Source organism: Aquarana catesbeiana, linkage group LG09 (assembly GCF_042186555.1).
Source record: "Aquarana catesbeiana isolate 2022-GZ linkage group LG09, ASM4218655v1, whole genome shotgun sequence".
Taxonomy (NCBI): Eukaryota; Metazoa; Chordata; class Amphibia; order Anura; family Ranidae; genus Aquarana; species Aquarana catesbeiana.
Genome location: NC_133332.1, coordinates 101,741,219 through 101,758,877, shown reverse-complemented (window position 1 = coordinate 101,758,877; position 17,659 = coordinate 101,741,219). Strand labels below are relative to the sequence as shown.

General features: G+C 42.8%; 1 protein-coding gene across 4 annotated transcripts in view; it reads right to left on the bottom strand.

Annotated features, from left to right (window-relative positions):
- Nucleotides 1-17,659, bottom strand: part of VAMP7 (vesicle associated membrane protein 7) — a 64,461-nt gene that overhangs the window by 5,881 nt on the left and 40,921 nt on the right. For all 4 annotated transcript variants that reach the window (XM_073599084.1, XM_073599085.1, XM_073599086.1 and 1 more), the window contains exons 3-7: nt 16,445-16,502; nt 7,022-7,159; nt 4,694-4,784; nt 2,085-2,152; nt 567-659 (exon numbers count right to left, since the gene is read on the bottom strand). In XM_073599084.1, coding sequence (XP_073455185.1) covers nt 567-659; nt 2,085-2,152; nt 4,694-4,784; nt 7,022-7,159; nt 16,445-16,502 — 448 coding nt within the window. The remainder of the gene's footprint in view (nt 1-566; nt 660-2,084; nt 2,153-4,693; nt 4,785-7,021; nt 7,160-16,444; nt 16,503-17,659) is intronic.

Sequence of the window (17,659 nt, the reverse complement as noted above, 5' to 3'; positions counted from 1 at the left end):
CCTTTAACTATTCCCTACTCTAGCCAAAGCTTTTCATATAGTATAAACTCTGCTAAGCCACCCTCAAAGCAAGGCTGTACCATATGGAGTTTGTATATTCTGCAATACTGCATGGTAGTCTAAAGTGAACCTTGCATACAAACCAGCAATTCCCAATGTTTGTAGCAACCTCCCCCATTAATAAATGTAAAGTGAAAAACAAAAATTAGAAAATAAATGTACAACTGGCCATTTGCTAAAATCAAACTGTTTATTGCATCTCCTCTGAACAGCATCTCCCGCTGAAGCTATTCTGACAGCCAGTGGCAGCAGCCTCTATCCCCCGCCATAGTTTGACAAAGGGGCCGGCGGAAGGAACCACAGACAGCGGGGGGCGGGGGGGGGGGGGGGGGGCACAGGCATTCAACACATCCACATCCAAAGAGGCCATTGTTTTGCACAAAAGAGTGAAGGTCTGAGGAATGGACAGCCAACTATAAAGCCTCTTCATTTGCAGGTCCTGCTTTGTTACTTTTTACCCAAAGACAATGTCACTTTCACCCAAAATGCATTAGAAGAATACTTACTATTGTTACAACAACAATAATGATGGTCAACTTCAAATTCTTCATGCACATAGCCCGAGCCAGGTTTCTGCTTGTGGTCTTAAAGGTGACAGACTAGAAAAATAAAATGTACCAATTACAAAGCAGAAGCAATTTTTTAGGTTTTCCAAAAAAATGTTGTTATGTCAGCTGAGCCAAAGTCAGCTTCACATTCTTTTAAATAAGATTTCTTATCAAAAGTCTTAGTGCAGGGTGGTAAAGGAAATGGCCCATTTCATTACCCTTGTTCTGGACTTCACTCAGAAATGTGTGAACTGCTTTTAAAAAGGGAATGTATAACATGTATTTTCCTTCCCAATTCTGTTAAGGACTAAAACATACAGTATCAAAAAAAAAAAAATTCTTTATTTTTAGTTAGCTTTACTCATTTACTCATTTCCAATTTCTTAATTACAGCCAGCAGGTGGAGCTCTAAGCTTTTTTTTTTTTTTACAAGATTACCAGGCTGGTCATTACATTTCCAGCAGTTCTCAACCTTCTTGGCACCAGGGACCAGTTTCGTGGCAGCCAATATTTCCAGGGACCGGGGGGAGGATATTAATGAAGTTGTCCTCAGTCCCCCTACAGTACAGTTTCCCCTTTATATCAATGTCCACAGTACCCATTGAAAGCAGTCACACAATGTCCTCAGTTCCCCTTCACATCACAGCCCCCATTTACATTACAGTGTAGTCCCCTGGCGGGAGGAGCTGCAGATCTGGATAGAGGGCAGGAGCTGCCCAGTTTATGTTAACAAACCAGTGATTAACCACTTGTTTATACAGTATGTTAAAGCGGGAGTCCACCTGAAAAAAAATTATTAAAAGCCAGCAGCTACAAATACTGCAGCTGCTGACTTTTAAGAAATGGACACTTACCTGTCCATGAGTCCAGCGATGTCGGCAGCCGAAGCTGAGCAATAGCTCGGCTCTCGGCTGCTGCAGTCGCCATTCTCGGTGAGGGAATAAGGAAGTGAAGCGTTGCGGCTTCACTTCCCGGTTCCCTACTGCGCATCCTAAGTGGTCCCAGCTATCTCCTGGGACCTGTGTGTTTCCCAGACAGCGCGGGGAGGGGTGTGTGTGTGTGTGTGTGTGTGTGTGTGTGTGTGTGTGTTGTGCACGTTGTGCACGAGGGGGCGTGAAATTGTGGCACCAGAGGGGGGGAGGAATCAGATGAGCAGAAGTTCCACTTTTGGGTGGCCGTGTGGCGCGCTCCCAGCACAAAGGGAGATACGCAAATATGCGGCCCCACAGAAAAAAAGCCCAGTGCAGTGGGGCCGCATATTTGCATACAGTCGGTATGAAGGGGTTCAAATGGGCGCACCATGTATTCAATGTTTATTCGTAAAACAAAGATTTGATGTGGCAAAACAAAAAAAAAAACAAACAGAAAAAACAAAACAAACAGCAATCAGGCTAAAAACATAAAAAGTTCATATTGATCATAATTAAATGAAACATTGATCTACAATATGATGTCATAAAATATCAGAACACTTACAGAGTCAACCAGGTTCTCCGTTTTATCTATTAATAACTCTAACCGCTCTCCTCTTTGCGCCACAAGATCTGTAAGTAGGCAACATGAAAACCAGTTACAATAAACAAACTTTTTATTCCAAATAAAGCAATGCAACAAAAGAAGGGCGTGTTCATGCAACATACACATGCGTGTTGGTATGCGTTGTAGCGAGCTGTGCTACAATGTGTTATTTTTGCACTGCAATCTTTACAGGGCCTTGCAATGCACCCTATCCTGATTTTTCAGCAGATATGTCAGAGAAGGGACCTAGGCTAGGGCTGCCAGGACAGTCATCAGTGTACATCATTCAGCTGACATGATGATCATGGTGGTCAAATCCTAACACTTAACCTAAACCTCTGACCCTTCAAATTAAATGGTCAATATTATATAAAAACTATAAAAAAATTCACATAAAATAATCTTAGTTGTACACCAAATGCAACATAAACCCACCCGCCCCCTCCTCAGTCAGATCTTGGCTTTTGATATGAGTAATCTCATTACTTCATTCTCTTACAGCCCAATCTTTAGTTTTGTTTAGGAGAGTGCAGAGAAGGGGAAATGAGCATCAGATTTGAATTGCCATTGGAAGCCTCATTCATGAGATTTCTGTTCTGAACAGAAGCAAAAGGAAATCTCTACAGCTGAACTGATATAGAGGAGGAAGACCATCAGGGGAATTCAATAAAACTAAAAACGACACATTTCTGGTGGTAGTTTCCTTAGAGATTACCTGCAGATAATTCAGACAAGCATTTACACCAGTGTCAGTAACATAACCGACGCATAGAAAATTCAGATAGTTCTTACTACCACCACTTTATGAACATGTTGCTATGACAGAGACAGATTTTTTAACAACTACTACCAATTCTCAGATTAGGAAACAGGAGGCAATTAAAGGCTAAGTTCACTTAGCTCTTTTTGCAGGTAAAAAAAAAAAGTGCATTTATTTTTTTCTAAGGAGCCTGCAGAGCATTGCACCCATGATCTGCAGATAGTAGGTGCAATCTCAGCATAGTGGTCTGCTCATAGCTGGTACAAGCTGGCAGTTACCTGAGAGCAGGAGGATCAATGGACTATGAGAGCGCTCACCAGCTCTCACAGTTCATTGAGAACTACAAGCCATCAGCCACAGTGGCTGTCGGTACTTGTAGGTATTCATTCACAGTGAATGAATGACATGGCCGTGTGGGCGGAGCCCTGCATGGCCACACAGTTTTCAAATTGTGACAGTGGGTGCGGGAAGAATATCCCCTGTCTGCTATCACAGGGAGGAGGGATCAGGGGTGGGAGAAGCTGCAGATCCTGGAACATGTTACATGTTCCATGCTAAAAAAGGGTGGAATATGCAACATGTTCCAAAGGCGAACTTATCCTTTAAGACCAGTCCAGGTACGCCAGTACTCAGTGCAGCATGTCTGCGCTGGGAAGTGGTCATGTATGTGACAGCTTCCCGCTAAGTATTGCATCCCCGGCCCACTCAGCTGTCATCCAAAAGCTAAAATTTAAACAAAGGGGCTGGGGATACAGGTGATGTCATTACCCAAATAAGGCGATGACAATGGCCATTTTTGGGAAATAACTTTTCACCGGGTGAGGGGAGTCAAAAGTAAACTGAGAGACTTATTACCCATCAGGTTTGCTTTACTTTTGCCTGATAGCGCATGACAGCAGGCGGATTCAAAAGCAGCTATTTGACAGCACACAGAAGTGGGCAGATCTGAAGCTGCTATTCGATTTATCAACAGCAAGGCGGCCGGCCCTGATGGAGAACTAGTCTCTTACTTTCTACCAGGCTATGCCCACATCAGTACAAAATGTCTCAGCCATGCGTATTTACAGGAGCAGTGAAATATGTGGGAGGGAGCCCACTGAGGATGGAGAGTCCAGTATGGACACTGACCTCAGTGCGAGCACCAACAGATTTATGTACCGGATGCTCTTGGTGCTGCGCCTTGTCGGAATCCTAAAGTGTTTCACGGCACCCTTTATTAATTTCCCAAGTATGTTTCTATTGCAGTCTGTGCTTTTGCATTCCAGGGATAACTACTCCCCCAATTTTTTGTCCAGGTGTCACAGGGATTAAGAAAACCCATTAAGAAAACATACAGAAGAAAAAAAAAAAAAATCTTCCCCCCATGCTACCCATAAAAAAAATAAATAAAAAATATGGCTAGAATTAAACTTTCTCACACACTACTATTAATCCAGTACCAGTAACTTTTTTTTTTTGCACCCGAGCAAGCTTGCTCCCACAAGCAGTTGTTTTGCGCATCCATTCACAAACAGAACTTGGCCCCGCCCCCTCTGCTCATTGGCTGTGATTGACAGCAGCGGGAGCTAATTACTCACACTTCTATTTCAGCCAACGAGGAGGTAGACTCTCCAGAGAGCCGAGGCTCTTGTGCACATCGCTGGATCAAGATGGGGCTCAGGTAAGTATTGGGGGGGGGGGCATGAAGAATGCATGAAGGTAAAAAAAACCTTGAGCCTTTAGAACAACTTGAATTATAGTATATTGTACCTTTGGTACTGAGGTTAAATTGGCACACACAAAGTGTTTCTTAGCAGGAAGGACATACCTATATTTCGGACCATAATTCCTTTCAATTCATCCACCTGGGCCTGTGTCTCCACTATACGATCCACGCTCTTGTTTTCTGAGTGGTGTTTCTATGGGGAGACAATAGAAGGTAGGGATACAGAGATCTGGAAAAGAATGGTACCCTGCTTCTACATAGTCCTAGGCAGTACAGCTGCAAGGTGCCCCTCCTAAATACTGAGCTACAGAGGGTTCAAAAACTCAGAGAAAATGGTAATGGTTTGCAGTATTTCTAAGAATCTGGCATAATTTAGACTGTAAAACAGTTTCCGTGGTGGGTAGCTTCCACAAACATATGACAATGTGTGCAGACCTTGGTCTTTAAACATATTAGACTAATGCTCTTTCTGATTGGTAGGGGCAAGTACTGGGGAGTTTTCTGCTGATCCCCCCTTTCCTGGTTCACCATACACATTTGTTTTAAAGTGCAGTGTGAACATTTTTCTTCTTGAATCTTCTGTATAGTTAAGACAGAGTAATGGCACAAAAATCAGATAAAATCTGCTTGGTATGTGGTCACCTGATGCCCTCATTGCTCGAGCGAACACTCTACCCTGATCACATGTGTCCATGTGACCGGCTAATACAGATTGTGTTCATCCAGTGCTGCTCACATGATTGCTGGGGGCTATTACACACAAAGTCGGACAATCCTAGAATGTACAGCTGATCTCACCCATCTATAGTCAACATATTGCCTTGACTACTCCCTGTATACCACCTTTGTTCTACCGTCAAATCCGCACATACCACTCTGCTTTTTATACATCACTGAAGTATAAGCTGGTCATCCACTGTAAGATTTTTTTTTTTTTTTTTTTGTTCAACCCACTAAACAGCGCAGATGGAGAAATCTCCCCTGCTTGCTTTTGTATTCTGACAGATGGCAACAGCAGATGTCAGAATACCCAAACAGTGCCTGTATTGGATTTGGTTCGGCCAATAATTTTCCACCCAGCACCTTTGCTTTTCAGATAGAAGAGCAGGTAGGTGCCTCCAGGGCCACCCATGGCTCAGATCATGACCTGTCCTGATGAAATTCACTCCACCTATGGCCAGCTTAAGGCAGCACAGAAAAGCGACCCCCTCCCACCAACCCCTTACCAATCCTGACAGGTTTTTTTACTGTGCTTACCTGGTGAAACAGGATGTACTCGCCTAAAGCAGCCCATAGATGATTCGATTTTCTTTCCTTCCACCATCGGTGGAAAGAAAAAAAACAGTCAGTATTGATGGGGGATGCCTCCCACGGAGCCATTATGTTCTGCCGGAGGGGGGCCTTCCCAGCAATAGGAACACAATGTTTACTGCTAGTGGCTATAGCCGCCGGCAGTAATCGCATGTAAAAAATTTGGCAGGCCGGTTGCACCCAAGTGGGTCAATGGATTGACTTGGGTATAATCAGCATGCTTATAGATGGATTGAACCTCAACCAGTCGCTGCTCAACTGGCCGAATTTCGATCCAAGTATGGCCAGTTTAAAGCCCTGTATGCATGGACCGAATATTGCCTGAAACCAGCTGGTACAGTAGATACCGGTCGACATTTGGCCCGTGTATACAGGTCCTTGTTTGACAGAAGCTGATCTCACGGCCAGCTTCTGTTGAACAAGCTTGCTGGAAAACCAGCAGCCGATCAGCACTCGCAGCCAATGGCTGCGAGCGCTGACCAGTGTGTTCTGGTGGAACCAATATCGCATAGTTAGTACAGGACCTTCTTGTTAGTTCCTCAGAACTAAAAAAACCTATTATGTGTACTAGGCTTTCGTCCCGATTACAGGTCCCTCACCGCAATATCCCGATGCAGGGGGCTGATGATCCTGCACTAAAAATCCACCAGAGACCACTGATGCCCTGCCATCCCATTGAGGTGACATCTGTGATCTTCTGGGTCCTGAGAGGCCCCTTCTGCTGGACAACCAATGGGAAGTGCCCACATCACGCAGAGTGTGACATAGCCTCCCAAAAAAAAAAAAAAAAAAAAACAGCAGAAAGAAAACATAAGAAAAGAGAAGGATTAGGCCGGTGGCATCACATTACTGAAGGTTCAGGTGAGTAGAACTGGCATTTAGGTTTTTTGTCATATCAACGATTAGTTAGAAGGGGAAGAAAGGGGTACGCCAATATGCCAGAGAGGGGCTTTAACTTATGTGATGTCAGTGAACTTTGGCTGATCGATATGGGTACATCATCACTGCCCTTTGCACTGCATTCATTATTTTTATATATTATATCACTTTATCAGGATAACATTTAAACTTTCAAATCAAAGAGCCTTGGGATTTCTTATTCTGTGTCTTGGACATTACCAGCTGTGCTGCCAGGACGCTGGAGAATTCACTGTTCATGGCGTAAGGAAGTGCAGTCTGTGCTCTGGATCCATAGGTTGTCTGAAACCTCTTCTTGACTTCATTCAAGAAACTAAACGCTTTGGACCGTTCAAAGTCCTAAAAAAACACATGTACCATGTCAGGAGCAATACACCTTATAGACTCTAGAAAAGTAAATACTGTACAAAAAGCACAAATATGCTTTACACATTTCACTGTGGTCATACTGCAGCTCTCTGATATCCATGTGGACACCATAAACTGCTGGTCATCAGCAGCTACACAGTGTATAGAAAGAAAAATATGGAAAATAATTGATTGAGAGACCTTGAACAGCTGTAAAATATACAAGTGAAATACTGTGTATGGCTATAAATGAAATAGAAATATATTCAGTCAACTTGCATTACAGGCTCTATTATACTTAGGGCTCTTTCACATCCGCCCCGTGAACGCTCCACGAATCCCCGCTGAACAGGAAGATGTCAGGTCCGTCACTCTCCCCTATGGGGGATTGGATGATGACAGACCGTAGAGTCCGTCGTCACCCCATCCGATAACGGATGGAAAAGTAGGGTTTTCCTCCGTTACACTTTTCGGATCGGAGTGGGTCGGATGTCACCGCTGACATCCGACGCTCCATAGGGATACATGTATGTCCGTTTTTCATCCGAAAACGGAAGGATGAAAAACGGACATACGGATCGTCCATGTGAAAGAGCCCTTATATGTAATCTCAGTGGAATGAATGTGGTTTCATATTGTATTTCTTATTATATAAAAGGTTCTTTACCATAGTCTACATATAAAGAAATTTTTCGCTAAGGCATTAAAGGAAACTTCTCATGACTGGAATACCTATCCTGCCAATATTGACCCCTTTCAGAAAAGGGTCCATTGCCGATTCTCTGACCTCACCAGTCACTAACCCACAGCAACTGTGCAGCTGGTAAAATTAAAACTCTCAATCTTTCATACTCCCCCTCAATGACTCAACAAGCAGTAAAGGCAGAAGATCAGCACAATGGCCTAAGAACTAGGATTTGGTGCTCTGATTCCGAATCCAATGGACCAATCCTAGGAACCAATGTATACAAAAACATCTCTGCTGCCTACGAAAATACATATTGTAGGCCCCTGGTTCCTTAGCCAACTGCAGACATTGGGTGTACTACACACAACCAAAAACACTTCATCAAAAGTACACAGGACATATTTAGTACGCCCTTTCCTTCTGTCCCGCTGCCACTACCCCCCTGCTGGCAATTCCCAGCTGTTAAAATGATAGCTGGGAGTTGCTGTTTAAAGCAGAAATACACCATCCTATCCTTTACAGCCAAGGAAGCTGCCATCTTGGCCTGCTGATTTGCAGTTGCCATGGTGCTGCATATGTGATCAGTTATGACTGCAACCATTTGATGGTTTGACTGAAAGTACAAGCATCTGTGACAGTTATCACACATTTGTGGCATGCCTTGAATGTAACCGTTTTGTGTAACCGTTGAATTGTTAGGTTTCGTTCAGCTTTAAATATGGCAGCTGTAATAACTGTCGCAGTGGAAAAATCTGATTGTCTAACAAACAGGTTTCAGAGGTGAGAGTCTGAAAAGTAACACTTATAATTTTGTAATAGCATGCAGATACTGTTGCACACTGTATTCAACTCCAATGTAAGGTGAATGAAAAACTGGCCTCAGCTCAGATCCCAGCCTATCTCGCCCCTCAGATATGTTTCACCTACATTGGGGTTAGGTAGTAAACTCTTGTGTGCCATTCTTACCTACAGGTAAGCGAATAATAAAGCTTACAGTGCCCTTAAAAATTATTCATACCCCTTGAAATTTTCCACTTTGTCATGTTACAACCAAAAACGTAAATGTATTTTATTGGGATTTTATGTGATAGACCAACCAAAGTGGCAAAGTGGAAAGAACAAATACCCGTGCTGTTCCTCCAGGGCTCTGTACAGTGCCCGGGGCTCCGCCGCGGGTGTGAGGTCATTGTGGCCCGGCCAGTCAGACGTCCGGAGCCCGCGAACCAGAAGGAAAACCGGGTGAAGATGGAGGTCCTGTCAATAGTGACAGCGATACATACTAGCTCATTCTGATATTACCTTGCAGAGGGAAACTTTTTTTTTTTAGAACTTTACCACTTTAATCGCAGAGGACACCTATTAGATTAGAGGATTGGGTAGGTAAATCTACTTTAACAAGTCCCCTAGACCTAAACAAGCTACGAACCCTTGCAGTGCAGATGCAATCACCCACAGCAAGGGATAATTCTTTACATTTTATTTTTCTCCTGATCCATTTCTCCCACCATAAATCCCTTTCACATGGGCTTTCCGATCCGCTCTGCCTGTCAGTTTTTCAGGCGGACCTGATCGGGCCCTCCATTCACTCCTATGGGGCAGCGGATGTCAGCAGTGACATGTCTGTTGACACCCGCTGCTATGCAATCCAATCCTGTCCGTGAAATCCAGACAGATGGAGACCCTGTTTTCCACCTGTCTGGTGGATCGGATGAAAACGGACAGGTGGTCCGTTTTTATCCAATCTCCCCATAGAGGACAGCGGGGCTCTGACAGGTCAATCTCTGCACAGTAAGCAGAGACAGACCTGTCATCCGCCTGCTCAGCGGGGATCAGCGGATCGATCTCCCGCTGAGCAAAGCGGAGTCCGCCCGTGTGAAAGAGCCCAAAAGATTTTTTTTTTTTTCAATTTTATTTGTTTTGATCGTTCCTTTTTTTCAGTGGCACATAAAAAAAATTGGAAAGAAAACAACTTTTATTCTCGTGTCAGAAAGACAACTTTTATATTTTGTATCAGAATCATAATTTTAGAGTCACTTTATACAGGATAAATTGTACAATACATTTTTTACTTTTTATCTACAGTAACAATATATTTTTTTTTTGCACTAACACTGATCAATGTAGATTTTTTTTTTTTTTATAGTATCAGGTTTTTTTCTATGGATTGCACTAAAAAAAAATATATTATACACATATACATACTACAGTGCCTTGAGAAAGTATTCATACCCATTGAAATTTTCCACATTTTGTCATGTTACAACCAAAAACATAAATGTATTTTATTGGGATTTTATGTGATAGACCAACACAAAGTAGCACATAATTGTGAAGTGGAAGGAAAATGGTAAATGGTTTTCAACATTTTTTACAAATAAATATCCGAAAAGCGTGGTGTGCATTTGTATTCAGCCCCCTTTACTCTGATACCCCTAACTAAAATCTAGTGGAACCAATTGCCTTCAGAAGTCAACTAATTAGTAAATAGAGTCCACCTGTGTGTAATTTAATCTGAGTATAAATACAGCTGTTCTGTAAAGCCCTTTAGAAGTTTGTTAGAGAGCCTCAGTGAACAAACAGCATCATGAAGGCCAAGGAAAAGGCCAGACAGGTCAGGGATAAAGTTGTGGAGATGTTTAAAGCAGGGTTAGGTTATAAAAAAATATTCCAAGCTTTGAACATCTCATGGAGCACTGTTCAATCCATCATCCAAAAATGGAAAGAGTATGGCACAACTGCAAACCTACCAAGACATGGCCGTCCACCTAAATTGACAGGCCGGGTAAGGAGAGCATTAATCTGAGAAGCAGCCAAGAGGCCCATGGTAACTCTGGAGGGGCTGCAGAGATCCACAGCTCAGATGGGAGAATCTGTCCACAGGACAACTATTAGTCGTGCACTCCACAAATCTGGCCTTTATGGAAGGGTGGCAACAAGAAAGCCATTGTTGAAAGAAAGCCATAAGAAGTCCCTTTTGCAGTTTGTAAGAAGCCATTTAGGGGACACAGCAAACATGTGGAAGAAGGTGCTCTGGTCAGATGAGACCAAAATTGAACTTTTTGGCCTAAAAGCAAAACGCTATGTGTGGCGGAAAACTAACACTGTGCATCACCCAAGCTGCAAACAATTACTTGTAGAAACCTTCGCCACTTTAACCCTTCTCTTCTCTATTCTGCTACTGACCACCTATATGACATAATCTCTCCCCTGTCCTGTCCTGACCTGGCCACTTCTGTCTACAACAGTTCACTCACATCATCACTAGATGCACTTGCTCCTCTAACCACACGCAGAATCAGGCCCCGACCGTTACAACCCTGGCAAACTGACAACACTAGAAATCTCAAGAGACATTGCCGTGCTCTTGAACGACTGTGGTATAAAACCAAATGCCTGCAAGACTTCACCCTATATAAATCTGCCCTTCTAAAATACAATTCATGCCTCCATGCTGCCAAACAAGCCTACTTTGTCTCTCTTATTAATTCCGTGTCATCCAGTCCCCCTCGGCTCTTCTCAACCTTTAACTCTCTGCTTCGTCCACCACCCCCTCTACCCACTAACTCACTCACTGCCCAAGAGATTGCCAATCACTTAAAAGACAAGATCGATGCAATTCGTGAGGACATCTCCACTGTGCGTACGTCTTCCCCACCCAACATACCTTGCCTAGCAGCATATTCAACAGTCTCCTCATTTGAATTGGCTACTACGGAAGAGGTTACAAAAATTCTCGGATGCCCACCTAACCAATTGTCCCTTGGATCCTGTTCCCTCACAACTACTACGGTCACCCTCTTCTTCTATCCTATGCTCCCTCACCCACATCTTCAATCTCTCCCTCTCTAGTGGCATCTTCCACTCCCCTCTAAAACATGCGCAGATCACTCCTATTCTTAAAAAGCCCTCACTGGACCCTACCGACCTGAACAACTTAAGACCCATCTCATTGCTCCCATTCAACTCTAAAACTTCTAGAACGCTTAGTCTACAACCGTCTTAGCTCCTACCTCAATGAAAATAACCTTCTTGACCCCTTACAGTCTGGCTTTCGCTCGCAGCACTCCACGGAAACTGCCTTACTAAAACTAACGATTTACTAACTGCTAAAACCAACAGCCAGTACTCCATACTCCTACTACTTGACCTCTCTGCGGCCTTTGATACTGTTGACCACCAGCTCCTTCTCAATAAACTACATTCCCTTGGCCTCCGAGATTCTGCTGTATCCTGGTTCTCTGCCTATTTATCACAGCGCTCCTTCAGTGTCACCTACAACTCTGTCTCCTCCTCTCCATTGCCCCTTTCTGTGGGGGTCCCCCAAGGCTCTGTTCTTGGACCCCTTCTCTTCTCTATCTACACCTCCTCCCTTGGTCACTTGATAACCGCCCACGGCTTCCAATACCACTTATACGCTGATGACACCCAAATCTATCTGTCTACTCCTCACCTCACTCCTCCAGTCTCCTCTCACATTACTAACTTACTAACTGACATATCAGCACGGATGTCGCACCACTTCCTTAAACTAAATCTCTCTAAAACTGAGCTATTAATATTCCCCCCCGCCCGTGCCCCCCTCTATGACTTTTCCATCAAAATGAACAATGCAACCATCAGTCCCTCCCCTCATGCCAGGGTACTAGGTGTTATCCTAGACTCTGACTTGTCATTTCAGCCTCAAATCCAATCGTTGTCAAAAGTTTGTAGAATTCACCTCCATAACATCTCTAAAATTCACCCCTTTTTAACAAATGAAACCACCAAGCTCCTCATTCCCTCCCTTGTTATCTCTCGCCTTGACTATTGCAACTCCCTTCTCATTGGCTTACCTCTCCATAGGCTATCCCCTCTTCAGTCTATCATGAATGCTGCTGCCAGACTTATCCACCTTACCAACCACTCAGTGTCTGCCAACCCTCTACTCCAATCCCTACACTGGCTCCCAATCACCCAGCGAATTAAATTCAAAATTCTAACCAAAACACACAAAGCCATTCACAACTCTGCCCCGAGCTACATCACTAATCTTGTCTCCAAATATCACCCAAATCGACCTCTCCGCTCTTCTCAAGACCTCCTGCTTTCAAGCTCTCTCATCTCCTCCTCCCATGCTTGTCTCCAGGATTTCTCCAGAGCCTCTCCCATCCTCTGGAACTCGCTATCTCCATCTATCCGGCTATCCCCTACTCTTGCTACCTTCAGGCGATCCCTGAAAACTCATCTCTTCAGGAAAGCCTATCACGTCTCCAACTAATCTCCTACCACTTCCACCAGCTCATTCCCCACAGTTATAACCTTTTGTACCACCTGCCCCACCCTATTAGATTGTAAGCTCTTCTGAGCAGGGCCCTCTTAATCCTCTTGTATTTTATTGTATTATACCTGTATTGTTTCCCTTTTATATTGTAAAGCGCTGCGTAAACTGTTGGCACTATATAAATCCTGAATAATAATCACTCTGAAACATGGTGGCAGCATCATATTGTGGGGATGCTTTCCTTCAGCAGGGACAGGGAAGCTGGTCAGAGTTGATGGGAAGATGGATGAAGCCAAATACAGGGCAATCTTAGAAGAAAACCTGTAAGAGTCTGCAAAAGACTTGAGACTGTGGTGGAGGTTCACCTTCCAGCAGGACAACGACCCTAAACATACAGCCAGAGCTACAATGGAATGGTTTAGATCAAAGCATATTCATGTGTTAGAATTGCCCAGTCAAAGTCCAGACCTAAATCCAATTGAGAATCTGTGGCAAGACTTGAAAATTGCTGTTCAGAGAAGCTCTCTATCCAATCTGAAAGAGCTTGAGCTATTTTACAAAGAAGAATGGGCAAAAATGTAACTCTCTCTAGATGTGCAAATCTGGTAGAGACATTCCCAAAAAGACTTGGAGCTAAAGGTGGTTCTACAAAGTATTGACTCAGGGGGGGGGGGCTGAATACAAATGCACGCCACACTTTTCACATATTTATTTGTAAAAAAGGTTGAAAACCATTTATCATTTTCCTTCCACTTCACAATTATGTGCCACTTTGTGTTGGTCTATCACAAAATCCCAATAAAATACATTTATATTTTTGGTTGTAACATGACAAAATGTGGAAATTTTCAAGGGGTATGAATACTTTTTCAAGTCACTGTATATCTATCAATATTTTTTTTAATTTGATATTACTTTGTTATTTGTTCTTTCTGAACATATGCATCTATGTAGTGGCTGTGCCCTACACTCCCAGCTGCCCCAGACGTGTAGAGCGGCTTTTCCCTGCTGGGAGCATGTTCATTCTGCACTCCCAGCCACAGTGACTAAGCTGTCACAAACAGCTTGCGATGATTAGTTATGATTGGACGCTTCTGATCATGTGACTGTTGTGACAACAAACCACAACAGGTCACTTAAGAAAGCCCACCTCCCCTCTCCTGGCAATAAAGCGCCCAAGGCTGCGTGAGCAAGGGGTTAAGTATTGGCAAATTGCTGAATAAGGCGGATAAAAAGTGATCACCTGCACAGGCGATATGATATACAAGTGTGAGAGTTAAAGCTGGCTGACCAGCTCTGCACTTCTATAAGGCTTCATGCACACTGGATGTTAAAATAACATTATAAAAAAGTCAGGAGCTTTGCAGTGAGTTTTTCAACGTTTTTGCAAAAGCAGTTATTAGCGTTTTTCCGCATCAGCGTTTTAGCGGGGGTTTTTTTTTTTTTTTGAAGGAAAACATTTTTTTTTTTTTCAATGGATCAAAAACGTTAACCACTTGCCGACTGCCGCACGCCAATGTACGTCCCTACTTTGGGGACGGATATCGTTGTTATGGCAGCAGCTAGCTGCCATAACCCCGGTATCCCCGTGTTCGGCCGGCGGTCGAATACAAGATAAAAGTGGTCTCTGCGGTGGATTCACCGCGAGATCACTTATCGGTGGCGGGAGAGGGCCCTCCCACTCCCGCAGCGATCCGGTGCCCTCGGCCGCTTACCGGAGCCATCGGCAGCGGCGGAAGCGATTGCGTCTGTCCCCTGGGCTGACATGGAGACAAGTGAGGGGAAGGTGGCCCCCACCCGTCTGAATGACACTGCAGGGCGGAAGCAGCATCAAAACGTCACTTCCGCCCATAGCTCTTAAAGGGCTAATTTATTTTTTTAAATGACAACTTTTTTTATTGCATTTTAGTGTAAATATGAGATCTGATGTCTTTTTGATCCCAGATCTCATATTTAAGAGGTCCTGTCATGCTTTTTTTCTAATACAAGGGATGTTTACCTTCCTTGTAATAGGAATTAAAGTGACACTTTTTTTTTTTTTTTTTTTTAAACAGTGTAAAAATAAAAAGTAAAAGCTAAAATAAGAAAAAATTTTTTTTAACCGTGCCTTGTCCCGCCGAGCTCGCGTGCAGAAGCCAACACATACGTGAGTAGCGCCCGCATATGAAAACAGTGTTCAAACCACACATGTGAGGTATCGCCGCGATCGGTAGAGTGAGCGCAATAATTCTAGCCATAGACCTCCTCTGTATTGCAAAACATGCAACCAGTAGAATTTTGTAAATGTCGCCTATGGAGATTTTTAAGGGTAAAAGTTTGTCGCCATTCCATGAGCGGGCGCAATTTTGAAGCGTGACATGTTGGGTATCAATTTACTCGGTGTAACATTATCTTTCACAATATAAAAAAAAATTGGGCTAACTTTACTGTTGTCTTATTTTTTAATTCAAAAAAGTTGATTTTTTTTTTTTAAAATGCGCTTGTAAGACCGCTGCGCAAATACGGTGTGACAGAAAGTATTGCAACGACTGCCATTTTATTCTCTAAGATGTTATAAAAAAAAAAAAAAAAAAAAGTATAATGTTTGGGGGTTCTAAGTAATTTTCTAGCAAAAAAAAAAGTTTTTATCTTGTAAACACCACATCTAAAAAAAGAGGCCCGCTCTTGGTTAAAAAACGCTGGTGAGTGACGTTTTTGAGTGTTTATAGACGTTTATCAGCGTTAGAGCATTTTTACAGCTGAAAAATGTCTCTCAGAACCCACTAGTTTTGGGGTTTTTTTTTTACTGCTCAAAAACACCACTGCCCAAAACTGCTGATAACAGCCTATATGTGCATGGACACATACGATAACATGATGGAGAGTTTAATGACTGTAGAAAAAAAAAAGTCCACAGCCAAAAACAGCTGCTGTAAAAACATGAGGGCTTAGGCCTCATGCACACTGGACATTAAAATAACGTTATAAAAACGTCAGTAGCTTTGCAGTGAGTTTTTCAACTTTTTTCAACGTTTTTGCAATAGCGGTTTTGAGCGTTTTTCCGCTTTTTTTTTTTTCAATGGATCAAAAGCGTTAAACGATGGCGAGTGACTTTTTAAGTGTTTATCGACGTTTATCAGCGTTACAGCGTTTTTACAGCTGAAAAGCGTCTCTCAGAACCCACTAGTTTTGGTTTTTTTTTACTGCTCAAAAACGTTACTCCAAAACTGCTGATAACAGCCTATGTGTGCATGGACACTAATAGTTTGTCCTTCACAAACCAATTCAGTGTAGTAGTGTATGGTCATTGAACAGAATCACCATAAAACAGAACTTAAAAATCACTCACATCATCTGTGATGCACAGGTAAATGATTCTGTCCTGACAGATGTAATGGAACAAGTAACTGAGGGAAGAAAAGGAAGACACCGTTATTCCACAGGATAATCATAGATCGTTCTATACTGTATATAAAGAGACAGATGAAGATATTGTTAGAACACATGTACAAGACATCATAATGAATACACAATGTAAGCCATTACCTCTGCCTTTTCTTTCCTGTGCTCTGAGAGCCCGATGCTGTAAATAGTGCTTTGTTTACATTCATCTAACTGCAGGTAGTGCTGTACATCCATTCCAATGTCAGAAGCTATAAATCATGAGCGCTACACTGTGTGCAATATTATTAGGAAAGTTGTATTTTTCAGGATTCATTTCATTATTGCACAACTACAATGCATATCCAAATCCAAAATGTTAATAAACCTCAAACCTGAATATTTAAAGTAAAAATGGGAACATCACTTCGGCCCCTTTCACACGGGCGGCTGTTCTGCCGCTGTTAAAAGCATGTTTTGTTATTTTGAAATTCAGAGAATCCTGGCACAGCGTTCACTTGCAGTTGTACATTGCGTTCGTGTGCGTTTACATGCGACTGCGTTTAGCTGCGTTGGAACATTCTTGCCATTTCTGATGTGCTTCCTGTTTTTCTTTCCTTGTTGCCGCTGCTATCTGCAGAAGAAATCGTACACTGCGATTACCTGCAGATAGCTGCAATAAATCGCTCATGGACACATTCAAATTGATTGTTTCTAACCGCACCAAACCCCATGTGTTGAAACTGTTGCTAAATGCAGTGTGTGAATAGGGCCATAGGAAAGCATTGTGTGAGTTTAGGTGTGGTAGAGAACTTGATCTATCCGCAGCACAAAGCTGAATTCTATCCGCCCGTGTGAAAGGGGCCAAGGGAAATGCCTCTAGGTACTAATCATACAAGATCATGGATCATTCATGGACATTAGGTTTTAACAAACGTTTTAATATTATGTGTGCTTACTCACACACACTTTATGTATACCTATATGCTATATAATTTTATGTTATCACCATATCTAGCGCCGCTGTTCACCCCTGTATTTAAAAAAGTAGGAGTGAGGTTTTGGCTTGCTTAGGTGGATATCTATGGGTGCACAATTATTATGCAACCAAATTAAAATTTTCCCATCTTACTTGTTTATTTTCATCTGCTAAAGTGAGAATAATAAACAAAAAAAAAAAAAA